The sequence below is a fragment of the Salvelinus fontinalis genome, chromosome 14 (assembly GCF_029448725.1).
Source record: "Salvelinus fontinalis isolate EN_2023a chromosome 14, ASM2944872v1, whole genome shotgun sequence".
Taxonomy (NCBI): domain Eukaryota; kingdom Metazoa; phylum Chordata; class Actinopteri; order Salmoniformes; family Salmonidae; genus Salvelinus; species Salvelinus fontinalis.
The window spans coordinates 29,863,217-29,883,058 of record NC_074678.1 but is presented as its reverse complement, the minus strand read 5'-3'; the positions used below and the strand labels follow the sequence as shown (position 1 = coordinate 29,883,058).

Sequence of the window (19,842 nt, the reverse complement as noted above, 5' to 3'; positions counted from 1 at the left end):
GCTAGAGAGAGAGAGAGAGAGTGCGAGAGCTAGAGAGAGAGTGCGAGAGCTAGAGAGAGAGTGCGAGAGCTAGAGAGAGAGCGAGAGAGTGCGAGAGAGCTAGAGAGAGAGAGAGAGAGCTAGAGAGAGTGCGAGAGAGCTAGAGAGAGTGAGAGAGAGTACGAGAGCTAGAGAGAGTGAGAGAGCTAGAGAGCTAGAGAGCTAGAGAGAGAGAGAGTGCGAGAGAGCTAGAGAGAGTGCGAGAGAGCTAGAGAGAGTGCGAGAGAGCTAGAGAGAGAGAGTGCGAGAGCTAGAGAGAGAGAGAGAGTGCGAGAGCTAGAGAGAGAGAGAGAGTGCGAGAGCTAGAGAGAGAGAGAGAGTGCGAGAGCTAGAGAGAGAGAGAGAGAGTGCGAGAGCTAGAGAGAGAGAGAGAGAGAGAGAGTGCGAGAGAGCTAGAGAGAGTGCGAGAGAGCTAGAGAGAGTGCGAGAGAGAGAGAGAGAGAGAGTGCGAGAGCTAGAGAGCTAGAGAGCTAGAGAGAGAGAGAGAGAGAGTGCGAGAGAGCTAGAGAGAGTGCGAGAGAGCTAGAGAGAGTGAGAGAGAGAGAGAGAGTGCGAGAGCTAGAGAGAGAGAGAGAGTGAGAGAGCTAGAGAGAGAGAGAGAGAGAGAGAGTGCGAGAGCTAGAGAGAGAGAGAGAGAGTGCGAGAGCTAGAGAGAGAGAGAGAGAGAGAGTGCGAGAGCTAGAGAGAGAGAGAGAGAGAGAGAGTGCGAGAGCTAGAGAGAGTGCGAGAGTGCGAGAGCTAGAGAGAGAGAGAGAGTGCGAGAGCTAGAGAGAGAGAGAGAGAGAGAGAGCGAGTGCGAGAGCTAGAGAGAGAGAGAGAGAGTGCGAGAGCTAGAGAGAGAGAGAGAGAGTGCGAGAGCTAGAGAGAGAGAGAGAGAGAGTGCGAGAGCTAGAGAGAGTGCGAGAGCTAGAGAGAGAGAGAGAGAGAGAGCTAGAGAGAGAGAGTGCGAGAGCTAGAGAGAGAGAGAGAGAGAGCTAGAGAGAGAGAGTGCGAGAGCTAGAGAGAGAGAGTGCGAGAGCTAGAGAGAGAGAGTGCGAGAGCTAGAGAGAGAGAGTGCGAGAGCTAGAGAGAGAGAGAGTGCGAGAGCTAGAGAGAGAGAGTGCGAGAGCTAGAGAGAGAGAGTGCGAGAGCTAGAGAGAGAGAGTGCGAGAGCTAGAGAGAGAGAGTGCGAGAGCTAGAGAGAGAGAGTGCGAGAGCTAGAGAGAGAGAGTGGGAGAGCTAGAGAGAGAGAGAGGGGGCGAGAGCTAGAGAGAGAGAGAGAGCGAGAGCTAGAGAGAGAGAGAGAGGGGGCGAGAGAGAGAGAGAGAGCGAGAGCTAGAGAGAGAGAGAGAGCGAGAGCTAGAGAGAGAGAGAGAGAGAGAGAGAGAGAGAGAGAGCGAGAGAGAGAGAGAGAGAGAGAGAGAGAGAGAGAGAGAGCTAGAGAGAGAGAGAGAGAGAGAGAGAGAGAGAGAGAGAGAGAGAGAGAGAGAGAGAGAGAGAGAGAGGTGTGCTGTGCTGTGCTCTGTCAGTCTTATGGAGATGTATGTTAATGAGAGATTTAAAAGAGCCTTGTTGCACCACTCTCTCCCCTCACACAGCCTCTTGACAGCTGGAGTTCCAACCCTTGTTCACCCAGGTGCTCTACACAACATCCCTGTCTCAAGAAACAGACAGCTGGAATCGATGCCTGCTAAATGACATATTTACACAGTATAGAACAGTACTGGAAGTGACCCAGCTAGCAAGCACTTATCAGACCACAGGTGGCTGAGGCAGCACACCATGGTAGGCAAACTGACATCAGACCATGGTCGGCAAACAGACGATATGGGGCTATGCTTATTTTGCCAATGGAAGACCGATCATAGGTCACCGTAAGCTTGCTATCAGGCGTGTGTCTGTAGCTGGCCACTGGTTCTGTGTGAGGACTGTGGGTTGAAAGCCGGTGAGCCACTACCCACCTGTTGGTCCAGTGTTGTTGAGGCACTCCTCCATCCTTCCCAGCAGCCTGCAGGGCGGCCACGTTGCCCGGGGGGTTAGAGGAGCCAGAAGAACCCTGGGATGGAGAGTAGTCCGAGTAGGTGGCCGACGAGCCACTGTTGTTCAGGCAATGCATCTTATCCGGATCTGATTCATCTGTAGACTCTGACAGGGAAGGGCAAGAGAAAAGCATTGACATGTCTCTGATGTCATCTACCTGAAAAATGAATTTGAATAGGGGCTTAAGGAGTTATGTTATTTTCAAAAGGTCACTGCTCATGTTTCTACTTGAAATGTGGGTTAAAGCTGGGTCTCCAGGGGAGCAAAACTATTGGACAGAATTGGATGCTGTTCTCCTCAATCCAACGGTGAGTCGTTATGTAATGGATTGCAATAAACATGGGCGATTCCACGCCAAATATTTTTGGTATCTCAGATAGTTCTGGCAATTCTCACATAGGTACTTCATTGGGAGAAAGGATGTTTAACATGCTTTTTACATTTGTATCAAAAACATTTTTTTGTATAATGAGTAACATTGACATTTTATGCCCTTTATAGACCTATACATGCCTTCTGTAAGACCATATGATCTGTGAACCATATATGATACAGACAACATCTTGGTGTCATTATACTCCTTATAGTGGTCTCTCTAATATGTACTATATCTTTATGCTGAAATATACATTTTGATGTGTATTTATTCAATGCGATAAATAGTAATATTAGTATTTCTAAACTACCCTTTTTGATTAAGCTTATTTTTTGACATATTGTTTGTAAACATCTCTAATTTACAGAGTGTGGTCTCTGGTACTTTTAATGATATGACCCATTTTATATATAGAAATTGACGTTATAGGTCAGTAACCAATCACAGCCCTCCTTTAGGATTGCACATTCAGCAAGACACCAGCAGAGGGAGTTTGCATTTAATCTATTTTCCCATTCACGGTGTTGGTGGTGCTCATAAATGTATCAAACCTTCAGAATTAGCAGAGAGACCACTCTAGAAATGTGATGACCTTGTAGAGTATATTGTCCCGAACAATCTGTCTTAAAATGAACACAATCTAAAAGGGTCGTTTTGAGGAATAAATATTTTTAATGTTGAATAAATGAATGTGAATATTTGTATTTCAGAATATAGACATACTGCATATTAGAGAGACCACTATAAGGAGTATAATGACACCAAGATGTTGTCTGTATCATATACGGTTCACAGATCATATGGTCTTACAGGAGGCATCTATAAAGGGCATAAAATGGCCAATTTCATCATGATTTTCAAAATTAATCATTTGTGATACAAATGTAAAAAGCATTTTAAACATCCTTCCTCCCAATTAATTTTCTATGTGAGAATTGCCAGAACAATCTGAGATACCAAAAATATTATTCCCGCTCCCGCTGGCGTGGAATCGCCCTTATTCTTTATACCGTACCTAATTAGAATACAAAACTCCCCAAGGACATTATATAATAATTGTGCATTGTAGGACTATGCTTTGTAATCTCACAGGAGGAAACAACCATGCAATTAGAAATAACAATAGCAAACACAGGGATTTTCACTGTAGAGTTTAGAAAGCTTGAGGCTTTTTCATGTCAGAACAGGATAAGAGCGGAGAGTGAGTGTATTTACTGATAGGGGTCAGCCTCCCACCGATTGAGATATCAGCCCAAATGGCCTGCAGCAACTAGTCAATCAGCTTACTCTCTGGTTTATCAGTTTGAAAGTATGGCCCAAGATATACAGTACCAGTCAAAAGTTTGGACACACCTACTCATTCAAGCGTTTTTCTTTATTTTTACTATTTTCTACATTGTAGAATAATAGTGAAGACATCAAAACTATGAAATAACACATATGGAATCATGTAGTAACCAAAAAAGTGTTAAACAAATGAAATGTATTTTTATATTTGAGATTCTTCAAAGTAGCCACCCTTTGCCTTGATGACAGCTTTGAAAACTCTTGACATTCTCTCAACCAGCTTCATGAGATAGTCACCTGGAATGCATTTCAATTAACAGGTGTGCCTTGATAAAATGTAATGTAGAAAATAGTAAAACTAAAGAAAAACCCTTGAATGAGTAGGTCCAAATGTAACGTCTCTCGTCGGAAGGCATGGACCAAAGTGCAGCGTGGTAAGTGTTCATGATATTTTATTTCACAAAAACACTCAAACAAAATAAAAAAGTGAAAAACCGAAACAGTTCTGTCAGGTGTAGACACTAAACAGAAACTAACTACCCACAAAACACAGGTGGGAAAAGGCTGCCTAAGTATGATTCCCAATCAGAGACAACGATAGACAGCTGCCTCTGATTGGGAACCACACTCGGCCAAAAACAAAGAAATAGAAAACATAGAAATAAAGAAACTAGAATGCCCACCCTAGTCACACCCTGGCCTAACCAAAATAGAGAATAAAAGCCTCTCTATGGCCATTGGGGAATTATATTATTTTATACTAGTATAATTGTTCAGAGAAAGAGATTTTGTTTAACAAGTAATCATTGTTTATCTCAAAAAGGTAGGGATAAAAATGATTGACACCTCTAAAGATTCTTATAAAGTATTAAAACGTTTTTTTTACCCATTTTCCTAGCATTTTTACCCATTTTCCTAGCATGCAATGTCTACATCAAGTTTGTGACTCTACAAACTTGTTTGATGCATTCACAGTTTTTTTGGGTTGTGTTTCAGATTATTTTGTGCCCAATAGAAATGAACGGTAAATCATTTATTGTGTAATTTTAGAGTACATTTTCTTAGAAATAAGAATATAATATATTTCTAAACACTACATTAATGTGGATGCTACCATTATTATGGATAATCCTGAATGAATTGTGAATAACAATGACTGAGAAAGTTACAGTGTCAAAGATCATACCCCCCAACACATGCTTTCCTTTCACCATTACCAATAACAGGGGAGGTTAGCATGTCTTGGGGGTATGATCTTTGACCTCTAACATCACAAATTTTTGTTTTCTGAAATGAGTTTAGAGGAACAAAGAGCAGTGATGATATAACCTTAATGATAATGGTTGTGTTTGTACTGAAGTAGAATACCAGCGATGGGAGTTTACGGCCTACCTTTCTTGTCTTTCCCCAGTAATACAACCTTTGGTTTGTACATGGACGGTTCCACCAGGGTGGGCCTCATATCAGAGATACGGATATCATTCGGAGAGCCGCTCATAGAATCCTGAGAAAAGTTATTACACATTGTTATTTCTGAACAAATGACAAAAAGACAAAAACCGATACACAGCTTGGTTAACATTTTCAACGACTTAACTCCACAAGCTCAGTGAGGTTCCTGAGGCAGGAACTAACAAAAGGACACAAATATAGTACATAACTGATCATTATTGTACTGCTTATACTGATAGTGTCATCAGTAACTGATATATTGTCTCTATATCTTAGTGATGTGTAACCCACTGGAGCATGTCCTATCTGTGACTTCCTTCTCTCTTAGGGCTTAGAGGTCCAGCTGCTTGCTACAGGAGAGCCTACTTCCCACACCTGATGTCCCACATCTGCAGCCCTGCTCTGCTCACTGCACCCCCACAGGGCAGGCTGAGGCAGCCGAGCGGAGAGAGACCACCAGGCCTGCTTGCCAGGCGACTCCAGGAACCACATCCCAGGAACACTCACTAAACAGCACTGTCTCACTGGCATATCTGTATCTCCCTCCATCTTCTTTTTCTCTCGTGTAAAAAAGAGATCGCAATATATCCGATAATTCTGCGCTATATGTTTCAAAACATATAATTAAATGTCTATAAATCCATACCCATGATGAGGCTACTATGAGGGTTCAGCATGTTCAGTGTTACATGACACGCAACGACAGCTGCAACCGCTTTCTGCTTTGGGTAAAAATGTCACCTTAAATCACTCCAAAGATTGTGTCCATAATTTACCAGCACCTTCTCTGTGGCTGGGAGTAATTGGTATGCCAGGCTTGATGCTTTGGCCACGTCTCACAGGAATGCTTGATTAACTAAAAACAAACAGCTGTGAAGAGACTGTAGTGTGGTGATGCCAATAAGTGCTGGAGTTAGCCTTGGCACTGCCAGTCTACTGCCCGTTTGCACACTACTGTTTATACCATATATGCCATGATGCAGACCTTGCATAAAACATTTCCTCTTCATAAGTACTGCACATTGTATACATTACATATCTACAGTTTCACTGTTCATTAGAGAGAGTTCTCGGCTTTTATCTTCATATTTCATGATACTCCGACTTTGTTTCTCCAGATGTTTCATAGTCTTTGTCAGCGTGCAAAGAGGCAGTGTGAAGTCACGCCAGCCGAGCCGTGGTTGAGCAGACTGTCTAATGTCTGATCTCACAGCCACTTACTATGAGGCAAAAACAGGAAGAAGCTGTAACGGCTGAGGACGCATTCTCTGGCTGTGGCAGCTTGGGAACCACGCGATGTAAAGAAATCTAAGCAAAACAAACAAACACACATACGAACAAATAAAAGATGGAGAGGAAGTTTTCATGGTTCTACAAAAAAAAGTTGTGTGAGGTAAAGAAGCATGGTTTATGACATCAGCCCCCCCACCCCTTTATCCCCCCACCCCTCCAGCCCCCCACCCCACCCCCCCCACCCCCCACCCCTCCATCCCACCCCATCCATCCCCCCACCACTCCATCACCCAACCCCTCCAGCCCCCCTCCCCACCAGCCCCCCACCCAGTGACCCAGTTCTCGTTGTGGCACCGCAGCACCCAAGGGTCTCTTTCTCCCTGGGGTTTTATGGGAGGAGACAGCATGAGGCAATCCAAAAGCAGTTATGGACACAAAGTACACAGGACATTGCAGCTCTGTCAGAGGTAGAGATATAGCAGAGTGCCAAGCACAGGAGGACCTTCCAGATTTAGGGTTAGGAAAAGAAGTGGTTGCTAGCTGACTCCTTGGAAGTTGGAACCTACTTCCACTGGAAAGGGGATTATAGATGTATTTTCATTTTACAAGTTAAAGTAAAATCTAATCTACATCTCATCTTAAATATATGCAATGTTAAAAGGACTCACAACCAGCATGAGTGCATTTACAACCCTGATGTAAATGACCCAAACTCTGGGCTCCTATAGAGCTTACAAAGAAATGACAGTAAGCAGATACAAGATACATATTGTATGACCTGCTTTATTCATCTCCAGATGCTGACCACTTGACTCTGGGAACAGGCGCTTATTCAGATCTAGCCTCTTGGAGTCCTCTGAATGCAATTGGCATTTAACACTGACCTTTGCTCTGTTTGTTCAACAGCCTCTGCTGTTCGTTGTGCAGTATTTAGGCCTTATTAAAGGCTACAAATTCTGCACCAGGTTGCCCCCTGGGGACTTGCAAATGCACTAATACTTGACATTTGAGTTATGGCCGAGTTAACCTCCATTTCAGCCCCAATATGATATTATGCCAAGATAATGCACCTTTTTGCACACAGCATAAAAAAATTCTGAAAACAGCACCTCAGCAGACTACCTGTCTGACACAGACTCCTCTGCGTATTCAGAGAGAGAGCTAACAAGTTAACAAAGACCCAGTTGAGGCCATCATGGGGCCTTTGAGGCTTCCAGATGAAAGGATTCTATGATCTCTGCAGGTTTCAATCACATCACCTCTAAAAAGCTGCTGCGCTACAGTTCCATGGCCCTGGGTTTAATACATTGCTCTCTCAAACTTTGTCACACCTGGCCATAAGTCAAAAACACTGAAACCTGATACTACATTAATCTATGTCTTTGAAAAAGTTTGGACACACCCACTCAGTTCTTTCAATGAAATGCAGTTCCCATGCGTTCAATACAGGTGGTCTCACCTCTACCCGAACTCTCACATTGAGATGTCCAAGGCAACTAAGGACTAAATCTGACATAACGGCCGGAGAGGACCTTGAGGCTGCAGTGTAAACATTCATATCATTACTCTCTCCCCCACCGTGCTCAATACAAGCTGTTGTTTTGTTTTACTTTCCTGGTGTTACAAGGGCGTAATAAGTGCTACAAACTACTTAACATTTTCACAAAGAGATAAGGAAATTGCTCCTGTACCTCTGAGCTCTCAGTCAGATCCTCCTTGTCCTTGCGCTTTGGGATGTCGATGGCAGAGTTGTGGATGATGCCCTGCTCTGTCATCTGAGTCTTGTTGAACTCTCTCTCTCTCTCTAACATCTCTCTTTCCATCACCTGGAACAGAAGATCACTCTGAGTGACTGGGTGACACATATATATTGTATTCAGCCAAAGACGAATATGTATAATCTAATCATTTGTTTTTGTATTTGTGTGTGTGTGAGAGAGAGAGAGTGTGGTGGTATGTGTGGGTCTCTGGTGTGTGGTATGACCTGGTCTGTTACCTCTTTGGGGGGCATGGGCCAGGGGGGCTCATACTGTTCTTGTTTTCGTGACTCCATGTTGGTACCAGAGGAGTTAGTACCAGTGCTGAGGGGAAGCTGGTTCTTGCCCACCATGTTCTGCACTGACTTCACCATGTTCTTCAGGTCCTCTGGGTACGGTGTGGGGTAGCGCTTCAGATTGATCTCAACCTGGACAGACAGGACGAGCAAAATAAGCGGTAATAACAAAATAAAAACGGGGGAAACTGAGGTCAACAGAAAGTCCTGTGAAACCTTGACTTTTCCAGAGTTGTCCTCCTCCTCCTTCTTCTCCTCGAACTCAAAGGCTACGGTCATCCTCTGCTGACGCTGCTCCTCCCATAAGGTGGGGTTGAAGCTGTCGCTGTCTGACTGGTAGTCTACAGAGAGGACGGGCAGAAAAACAGGGAGGTGTCACTGACTTATTGTGCACTGGTCTCACACTGGTGCTGTTCTGACATGCTCACTTCACCAACAGCATACAGTGCACTGGCACCTAACCCAACCATCTGTCAAACTCCCTCAAGTGGAACCTCAAAATGGATTCAATTCCTGAGTAAATTTACATCTCCAGTCTATCTAACCCTCAAAGGGTAGTTCAGTGACACATGCTCTGCACACATATCACTATGAGGGATACCAGTGTTATTTCAAGCACCATTCATCAATTGTAAATACATATCCATGGCACGTTACCGATAACAAAATCACATACTCATAGTACTGCAACGTCCACTTTGTGGAAGTACTTGGCTATGAGCATCTTCCCTCATGTCAGCATGTGTTACATTTCCACCCACAGTATCTGGCTAGCTCACCCTCATCATGTCGTGGTTGCTGAGGGAACATGTAGTTGGTGAGGACCCTCTGTTTGGTCTCTGGATGAGCCTCTGTCTGGAGAGGGATCAGGGCCTTGGACTGCACACAGAAGACAATCACACATCATTGACACTTCAAGTTTAGCTAACACAGGTAAAACAATAGAATTGATCCGAAAATGTAAAGGTGTGTTTCTTTCTAACAAACAACATATAAGATCATATTTACCTGATTGTCTGAAAGCCAAAGAGCAGCAAGATCTTTTAATTTTGTGAAAGTGAATGGGAGATTCTTTAATCTGTGTAAGAGAGAAGAAGACGAAATGGGGAGTAAGAAGGCATATCATCTCAATGAGTACACTGTGTTCTGATGTGTTCAAGGACACAGATCATCATTAAGTCCCCTGTGAAAAGCCAATACTATTCCTCTGCCAAGGAACTATAACAGCCTGCCTGCCTCTGACTGACTGACACCCACTACTCACCTTGGCAACACGCTCAGCAAACTCTGCCTCACTTTGACAACAGAAATATGTCAGAGGGAGACAGTGTTGTGGGCTACCGTAGGTAGGATGATGCAGGGTTGGGGTGTTCGATGCCCGTTCTGAGGCAGCCTATCAGCTCTGTGGTGTGTGGTGCTGCGTGTAGAGGCAGGTCTGACTAATGGCTGTCGTGTGTTAAGTGATGGTCAGGTTTAATTACCTTGGATCCAGTTAATCACTGGCAGAGCAACCAAACATCTCATTAAGAGCTTTCTTAATTAGCCCGTGGGCAGGGGGAAGTGCTTTCTAAGGCTGTGCAGCTATCTTAATGTGCTATTAACAAAATAATAACCACTAGCTAGCTTCCCTAGTTTATATAAAATCCTCAGAAGAATGCCCCACTCCACCTACGCTCTATGTAAATATATAGACACACAACACAAGCCTTTTCCTCGTCAATGAGAGTGTGAGGAACATATGGATTAGCTGTGTGTCTGTGTTTCTGTGTGTTTGTGTTTTTGTGTGTGCGTGTGCTACTGTATGTATACATAGCAGAGCAATCGGTAGATACCTATTGTCGCTTAAGTTGAGGACACGTAGTTTGGTCATCTGCCCGATCTCGTCAGGTAGAAACTCCAGCTTATTGGAGCGTAAAGACATGACTGTCACATTCTTACAGTTCCCAATCTGCAACAAAAGAGCCAAGCAGATATTTCAGTGATTACTTTCCATCTTCCATACACCAAACCATATAAATTACCAGTTTTGAGGAAGCTACTCTGAAAATATAGTTTACCATGCTACCAATTACTTCACACTGGAAGAAGTTAAGCTACACTAAAGCTACCCTTAGGAAAAAGTAGATCACTACATCAAAACTACTTTGTGCTAAATTATCATATCTCAATCTGAAATGTCATAGACTACAAATTGCAAGAATAGATCACTCTGGAGTCAGATGTTAGCAGCATGTGTGATTTAGCCTATTCAACGTTTCAAGTGAAAATTAGGCAGGTCTGACGCTGAAAAAGCAAGACAATTCTTGCCTACCTCACCTATATATTATTTTTGCAAAAAAGTAGCATGTAGTTCCAATAGTTAGCTACACCGCTGCATGGCAAAAAAGTAATTAACTACTGACAACACTACCAAGATTTGAATTTATTTCAACTGCCACCAAGCTACTGCAAAATGTAGTTAAATTACTAGTTGAACTAGATGTAGTTCACTATTCCCCAACACTGTTATATACACAACCAAAAGCATTGTGTATGTGTGTGAGTGTACAGGAGCACTGTGAGGATATTGGGACAGACGGACGTACCTCCCTGGGTAGTTCAATGAGAAAGTTTTCATCAGCAGAAAACGTGCGAAGGTTGGGCAGGTAGCCAATGGTGGGGGGCAGGGACTCTAATTCATTACAGCTGCAGTCAAACTCCTCTAAAAGCGATAAACTGGGTAGAGGAAGAAAGAGGAGAACGAGTCCCCTAAGAATCCTTCATGCCACAGCTACTTCTACTTGGTTAGTTATTAGTGTAACATCAACATGTAAAGAAGCAGAATAACCAAAACTCTATCAATAAAAAATAAAGGAAAAACAACCACAAATCTGCATAGATTTTCTACTACACATGTCTTTGATGTACCATATTAATATGTGCATATCATTTTGTCAAGAACCTGTGAAGTACAGACCTACTTACACAGACCTACTTAATTCGTATGCAAAAAAATGGGCTGTGAATTATTGAAGTGGAACATTTACATACACTTAGGTTGGAGTCATTAAAACTCATGTTTTTCAACCACTCCACAAATGTCTTGTTAACAAACTATAGTTTTAGTAAGTCGGTTAAGACATCTACTTAGTGCATGACACAAGTAATTTTTTCAACAATTGTTAACAGACAGATTATTTCACTATTAATTCACTGTATCACAATTCCAGTGGGTCAGAAGTTTACATACACTAAGTTGACTGTGGCTTTAAACAGCTTGGAAAATTCCCCAAAATTATGGCATGGCTTTAGAAGCTTCGGATAGGCTAATTGACATCATTTGAATAAATTGGAGGTGTACCTGTGGATGTATGTTAAGGCCTACCTTCAAACTCAGTGCCTCTTTGCTTGACATCATGGAAAAATCAAAAGAAATCAGCCAATACCTCAGAAAAAAATTTGTAGACATCCACAAGTCTGGTTCTTCATTGGAACCAATTTCCAAACGCCTGAAGGTACCACGTTCATCTGTACAAACAATAGTACGCAAGTATAAACACCATGGGACCACGCAGACGTCATACCGCTCAGGAAGAAGATACGTTCTGTTTCCTAGAGATGATCGTACTTTGGTGCGAAAAGTGACAATCAATCCCAGAACAACAGCAAAGGACCTTGTGAAGATGCTGGAGGAAACAGGTACAAAAGTATCTATATTTTCAGTAAAACCTGAAAGGCCGCTTGGCAAGGAAGAAGCCACTGCTCCAAAACCGCCATAAAAAGACAGACTACGGTTTGCAACTGCACATGGGAACAAAGATCATACTTTTTGGAGAAATGTCCTCTGGTCTGATGAAACAAAAATATAACTGTTTGGCCATAATGACCATCGTTATGCTTGGAGGAAAAAGGGGGAGGCTTGCAAGCTGAAGAACACCATCTCAATCGTGACACATGGGGTGGCAGCATCATGTTGTCGGAGTGCTTTGCTGCAGGAGGGACTGGTGCACTTCACAAAATAGATGGCATCATGAGGAGGGGAAATTATGTGGATATATTGAAGCAACATCTCAAGACATCAGTCAGGAAGTTAAAGCTTGGTCGCAAATGGGTCTTCCAAATGGACAATGACCCCAAGCATACTTTCAAAGTTGTGGCAAAATGGCTTAAGGACAACAAAGTCAAGGTATTGGAGTGGCCATCACAAAGCCCTGACCTCAATCCCATAGAAGATTTGTGGGCAGAACTGAAAAAGCATGTGCGAGCAAGGAGGTCTACAAAACTAACTCAGTTACACCAGCTCTGTCAGGAGGAATGGGCCAAATTCACCCAACTTATTGTGGAAAGCTTGTGGAAGGCTTCCCGAAACGTTTGACCCAAATTAAACAATTTAAAGGCAATGCTACCAAATACTAATTGAGTGTATGTAAACTTCTGACCCACTGGGAATGTGATGAAAGAAATAAAAGCTGAAAGAAATAATTTTCTCTAGTATTTTTCTGACATTTCACATTCTTAAAATAAAGTGGTGATCCTAACTGACCAAAACAGGGAATTTTTACTAGGATTAAATGTCAGGAATTGTGAAAAACTGAGTTTAAATGTATTTGGCTAAGGTGTATGTAAACTTCCCGACTTCAACTGTATCATAATGATACAGCATTATTTCACTCAAACATTTTGAGGAAAAGCCACAGGTAGATTAATTTCAGCAGCAGGTTGCATTATTTGTTGCTGACAGATACAGCCTCAGATGACTGATCCCTCCTTGGTGTAGAGACATTAATGGAAACAAATCATAATTGTGTTCCTTATAAGAGTAGATCCATCTAAGACATGTACAGACTACAGAAAGGTGAAATCATGAATCAAATGGATTCATGAGGATCATGGCAATATTCAATACCATGACTTGATAGAAAGAGAGATTTTTACAGACAAACCACAAAATTGATTCAACTTTATTAATTCCATGAGGGAAAATGAATAGTTAATGTTGCTGACTCACTATCTGGTGGTGCCAGTATCTCTTTTCAATCAAATTATAATCAACAGTATGCTTTTTACCAAAATCGGGAATATGAAATACTGAACTTCATGAATGACAAACTTAATTCTATATCTTATAATATACCTTAAACTCTAAAGCCACAGTGTTTATTGAGTCAAATGCCCTTGCCTCTTTGTCACATTTGAAAGGACAACGTGAGCAAAATCAACAACAACTGTCCAGTTTTTAAATTCAAACTCCAACAGAGCGTTAAGTGTAAAATGTCATTGTATATGAACAGGACAGGATGAGGGGAAGAGCTTCCTCCCCACACTGGAAAGACTTCATTTAAGCAATAAGGCCTGAGGGGGTGTGGTATAAGGTCAATATACCACACCTAAGGGCTGTTCTTACGCACGATACAATGTGGAGTGCCTGGATTCAGCCCTTAGCCGTGGTATATATTGGCTATATACCACAAACCCCTGAGGTGCCTTATTGCCGCTTACCAACGTTATTAGAACAGTAAACAGTTAATTTTGTGTCATACCACAGCTTTAAGCCAATCAGCATTTGGGCCAATCACCATTTACAATTGTATTTATTTATTGTACACACAGCAGAGTCATTAGCTCAACATTTGTCTGAACAGGCTGGCCCAGCTGGCCTCCCATATGCAGGCTTTTTACTAGATCTGCTTCCCCGGCCGGAACATACAGACAGGGGACATTAAGGTGAGCACTTGCCTGAATAAACATGCTGTGGCGAGGAGGAACATGTACAGGAGACAGGGATTTACAGTCTACTTACCCTAATTTGGCGCGTCCACTAAGTGGCCCATTTTAGATGCATGTGAAATAACCACAACACACAAAACCGACCAATGACAAACCAAGAAAAAAAGGTGTACAGGAAACAGTATCACAGGCTTGGGGAGCAGCAGTGGGGGAGGCAGGGCATGGTAAGGATGAACATGACATGATGAGCTGTAAGGTGGTGACCCTGACCTATGACATCACAGTAACTGGGCGTCTTCAGACTTGACCCTCAGAATTGCCTCTGACTCATTCTAGTTTACAGATTAAACTGATATAGTATATATAAAACAAGCAAATCAACTTGGCTGGCTATTGTGTTTGAGTTTGAGGTTACAATACTAGCAGAGGAAGCTTGGGAAGTATTATTATTTTATTTTTTTATATCAGAGTCAAGTCCACTCAGACAGCCTCCATTTTAAATATTGCACCACAAATTAATGGCACAGCCCCAAAATTAATCTCTCTATCTCTCTCTCTCTCTCTCTCTCTCTCTCTCTCTCTCTCTCTCTCTCTCTCTCTCTCTCTCTCTCTCTCTCTCTCTCTCTCTCTCTCTCTCTCTCTCTCTCTCTCTCTCTCTCTCTCTCAGTGCCACCAACTGAGACACAATGTTCTACATCACTCTGTACTTGGTGTGAACAGTGATGGAGCAAATCAGCGTTAGTCGATGTGAGGTGAGAAGCAGCATCAAGGAGAAGGTGCCAGAGTGAGACAGCAGTTTCAGACCCCTTCTATCCACAGGCCGTGTTGACTACAGAAACAAACCACTGGCATAGAAGACGAGCTAAGATTAAGATGCAATGTGTCAACTGAATTTACCATCAAAATCTGTGTCTCTGACGGCTTTTAATTTGGTTATGCAATAGATGCCCTAAAACGGACTAACATTCAGTTCAATGATAGATATGCACTAATAAACAAGACTTGGAATTTAGTTTAGCTTTTGGCCACATCCTTTCAAAACATTTTATTTGGGAAGTTCAGGGATTGCAATTTGAGAAGTGAAAGTACTCACCTTCCAATGGTGTTAGGCAGTGAGGTGAGCTGGTTGTCATCCACTTTTAGTGTTGTGAGCTTCTTCAACATTCCTACAATGGAGACAAAGACATAACTTTAGTTTCACTATTCATTTGATGTTATGTAATTGATTATTTAAAAAAAGGAACAAATACAATATGAGAAGCAAAGTTAAAAGAGAAGAACACGGTTAAAAGGAATTTTTCAAACCCATTGTCTACATAATCTTTTACCGGTTGATTCATTTAATGCCAGGAAATTATTGACAAACTTATTAAGTACAAAACAACTTAATCGTTTGTGCAAATTCAATTTGAGGATTCAAACAAACACTTTTATCTCTCCAAATAGGAATGGAATTTTAATGACGCATATGATTGATAATGGCAAACCAACTCAGGGATTTGCGCTCTCAGATAACAACCTCCAAGAGGAGCAGCCACGATGAACGCAGTCATTACAGAATTAATCATCCTCTCCTCACCTCATCTCCTAATCATCCTTTCTTGATCCTTTTTCTTATTCTTTCTAACAAGGATACCCTATTGTTCCAGGGGGGAGAGAGCAGAGACAATCTAACCAGGAGATCCTATTGTTCCAGAGGGGAGAGAGCAGAGAAAATCTAACCAGGATACCCTATTGTTCCAGAGGGGAGAGAGCAGAGACAATCTAACCAGGAGATACTATTGTTGCAGAGGGGCGAGAGCAGAGACAATCTAACCAGGATACCCTATTGTTCCAGAGGGGAGAGAGCAGAGACAATCTAACCAGGAGATCCTATTGTTGCAGAGGGGAGAGAGCAGAGACAATCTAACCAGGAGATACTATTGTTGCAGAGGGGCGAGAGCAGAGACAATCTAACCAGGATACCCTATTGTTCCAGAGGGGAGAGAGCAGAGACAATCTAACCAGGAGATCCTATTGTTGCAGAGGGGAGAGAGCAGAGACAATCTAACAACCAGAATATCCTATTGTTTCAGAGGGGAGAGAGCAGAGACAATCTAACCAGGAGATACTATTGTTGCAGAGGGGCGAGAGCAGAGACAATCTAACCAGGAGACCCTATTGTTGCAGAGGGGAGAGAGCAGAGCAGTTCTATGGCCTCACCTATGCTGTCAGGCAGATGCTGCAGCATGTTGGAAGAGAGCAGGAGGTCCTCCAGGCACTCACAGCCAGAGATGTCAGTGTCCAAGCTCTCAATCCTGTTTTTAGCCAGGTCCAGGTAGCGCAGCTGCCTCAGCTTCCCTATACACTTCAGCAGAAGGGGAGGGAGAGACATGGAGAGATGGATGTTAGAGCGGTTGAAGAGAGCGAGAGAGAGACAGAGCGAAACAGAGAGAGAGACAGAGAGAGAAAGACAGAGAGAGAGAGAGAGCGAGAGAGAGAGAGAAGAAAAGAAAAGAAGCACAATTGAAATTGATAAAAAACAAAACAAAAAAGATCACAGATGACAACTGGTTTGATGCAGATTGTAAAATTATAAGAAAAAAAATTAGAACACTATCCAACCAAAAGCACAGAGACCCAAATAATGGTGAATTACGCCTTCATTACTGTGAGACTTTAAAACTCTATAAACGTACACTCAGAACCAAAAAAGCCCAGTACAACAGAAAGCAGCTGATGCTAATTGAGGAGTCCATAAACACAAACAACTTCTGGCAAAATTGGAAAAAATTAAAGAAATCTAAACAAGAGGAATTAGCGATACAAAATGGTGACATATGGACAACCCATTTTAAAACACTCCACAACACCGTTCAAATTGACACAAACACAGAACAACGCCAAATTCATGAGAAGTTGAATGGATTAGAAAAAGCTATAAAGGACAACCAAAATCCACTGGACTCCCCAATTACTGACCAGGAGCTCTATAAGAAACTTCAGGCTCTCAAATTTAAAAAGGCATGCGGACCTGATGGCATCCTAAATGAGATGCTCAAACTCACTAGTGCAAAATTTCAATTGGCCATATTAAAACTGTTTAATTTGATCCTGAGTGTAGGTTATTTCCCTGACATCTGGAATCAAGGACTCATAACCCCAATCTTTAAAAACGGAGACAAATTTGACCCTAACAATTACAGAGGCATTTGTGTGAACAGTAACCTGGGGAAGGTTTTCTGTAGTATTATAAATGTAAGAGTTCTAAACTTCCTTAATAAGCACAATGTCTTGAGTAAAAGCCAAATTGGATTTATACCAAAACATCGCACGACCGATCATATTTACACCCTACACACCCTGATAGGTAAACATGTCCACCAAAATAATACCAAAATATACGCTTGCTTTATCGACTTCCAAAAAGCATTTGATTCTATTTGGCACACAGGACTGTTCTACAAAGTTATTGAAAGTGGTGTAGGGGGTAAAACATATGACATAATTAAATCAATGTATACTGGCAATACGTGCAGCATTAAAATTGGCAAGAAAAGAACAGAATTCTTTAACCAGGGGCGGGGCCTTCGTCAGGGTTGTAATCTGAGCCCTGCACTCTTCAATATTTACATCAACGAATTGGCCACTATTCTAGATAAATCCTCAGCCCCTGGTGTTAGTCTCCATAATTCAGAGGTTAAATGCCTACTCTTCGCAGATGACCTATGCCTGTTGTCACCCACAGCACATGGCCTACAGCAGAGCCTGGATCTGCTAGAGCAGTACTGCCAGACCTGGGCCCTGGCAGTAAACCCCAAAAAGACTAAAATAATGATTTTCCAGAGAAGATCCAGATCTCAGGGAATTAGACCAAAGTTCTCAATTGGTACAAAATATATAGAGTACTGCACACACTACAATTACTTAGGTTTAAAAATAAGCTCAACTGGACACCTTAATGAGGCAGTGAATGAACTGAGAGAGAAAGCACGCAGGGCATTCTACGCAATTAAAAAGCAAATTCAAATTGAAATACCTATTCAAATTTGGCTAAAACTAATTGAATATGTCATTGAACCAATTGCACTTTATGGCAGCGAGGTGTGGGGTCCACTTGCAAAACAAGATTTCATCAAATGGGACAAACATCCCATTGAAACCCTGCATGCAGAGTTCTGTAAGATTCTCCTACATGTCCAGAGGAAAACTACAAACAATGCATGCAGGGCAGAATTAGGCAAATATCCACTAATAATAAAAACTCAAAAAAGAGCAATTAAGTTTTGGAAACATCTAAAATACAGTGACCCCCTCTCATATCACTACCAAGCCCTGCAATACCAAGAGCTGAGCAAAGAAAAGAGTCCCCTCATCCAGCTGGTCCTGGGGCTGAGTTCACAAACCTGTTCTACTAACACACTGAAGCCTCAGGACCAGAACATCCAATCAATCAGAATAAACCAAATTACAACACAGTCAAAACAAAACTACATTGCTTATTGGGAAACACAAGCACAAGCACAGAGCAAAATGCAGTGCTATCTGGCCCTAAATCGACAGTACACCGTGGCTAACTATTTGACTATGGTTACTGATCAAAACCTTAGAAAAACCTTGACAAAGTACAGGCTCAGTGAGCACAGCCTTGCCATTGAGAAGGGTAGACACAGGAAAACCTGGCTCCCTGTAGAGGAAAGGCTGTGCAACCACTGCACAACAGCAGAACCTGAGACGGAGCTGCATTTCCTGACAAAATGTCAAAAATATAAAACAATTAGAGAGTGTCATTTCCCCAAATTTGAAACTCTTATTCAAGGTTTCAAAGACCTCTCTGATGAGGATAGGCTACCCGTCCTGTTGGGGGAGGACACAGAGAGCTGTGGGTTGGCAGCGCACTACATTGCTGCCTGCCATAAGTTGAGGGACAGTGTCTGACAGACCAATCAACCTGCACATGTACTCTACTGTATGTTTATTGTTATTGTTGAATGTATGGTTATTTTGACACTTAGTTATTGTTGTTACTGTTGTCCCGTTGACCATTTTGATTCTCATTTTTATATTGTAAATAAGCTTTGGCAATATGTACATTGTTACGTCATGCCAATAAAGCAAATTGAATTGAAAAATTGAATTGAGAGAGAGAGAGAGAGACAGAGAGAGAGAGAGAGAGACAGAGAGAGAGAGACAGAGAGAGAGAGAGAGAGAGAGAGAGAGAGAGAGAGAGAGAGAGAGAGAGAGAGAGACAGAGAGAGAGAGAGAGAGAGAGAGAGAGAGAGAGAGAGAGAGAGAGAGAGAGAGAGAGAGAGAGAGAGACAGAGAGAGAGAGAGAGAGAGAGAGAGAGAGAGACAGAGAGAGAGAGAGACAGAGAGAGAGAGAGACAGACACAGAGAGAGCGCTGTCTCCGGCTAGCCATTGTTCCAACATGTGGGTTTGAGGGAACTGTCTTGCAAGGGTTTCCCTATGGTAGTGCATCACAACCGCCATCTACAGACTTCATCAGGGCCAATGACAAATGAAACAGACAGATAATGACTGAAGGTGGTAGTGAAGGGCTGTAGGCCTACCCCAGGTATCTTCTGCAGAGAGTTGTTGTCCATCCACAGCTCCTTTAGGTTATGGATCTGCTCCAGGACTTCAGGCTGAAACACCAAAGACACACAACATCCTGTAGCTGTCTAGAACAACCAGCAG

The 19,842-nt window shown here is 42.5% G+C and overlaps 1 protein-coding gene across 17 annotated transcripts in view; it reads right to left on the bottom strand.

The window, feature by feature from the left end:
* LOC129810589 (leucine-rich repeat-containing protein 7-like) overlaps positions 1-19,842 on the bottom strand; it is a 294,865-nt gene that overhangs the window by 15,733 nt on the left and 259,290 nt on the right. For 13 of the 17 annotated variants that reach the window (XM_055861262.1, XM_055861261.1, XM_055861263.1 and 10 more), the window contains 13 exons: positions 19,716-19,790; positions 16,368-16,512; positions 15,259-15,331; positions 14,239-14,256; positions 11,045-11,174; positions 10,292-10,407; positions 9,468-9,537; positions 9,239-9,338; positions 8,676-8,800; positions 8,403-8,591; positions 8,098-8,232; positions 5,114-5,225; positions 1,980-2,163 (listed from right to left, as the gene is read on the bottom strand). In XM_055861262.1, coding sequence (XP_055717237.1) covers positions 1,980-2,163; positions 5,114-5,225; positions 8,098-8,232; positions 8,403-8,591; positions 8,676-8,800; positions 9,239-9,338; positions 9,468-9,537; positions 10,292-10,407; positions 11,045-11,174; positions 14,239-14,256; positions 15,259-15,331; positions 16,368-16,512; positions 19,716-19,790 — 1,472 coding nt within the window. Of the gene's footprint in view, positions 1-1,979; positions 2,164-5,113; positions 5,226-6,394; positions 6,482-8,097; positions 8,233-8,402; positions 8,592-8,675; positions 8,801-9,238; positions 9,339-9,467; positions 9,538-10,291; positions 10,408-11,044; positions 11,175-14,238; positions 14,257-15,258; positions 15,332-16,367; positions 16,513-19,715; positions 19,791-19,842 lie in introns of all 17 variants that reach the window. The other 4 variants (XM_055861260.1, XM_055861275.1, XM_055861276.1 and 1 more) reach the window with 2 other exon arrangements.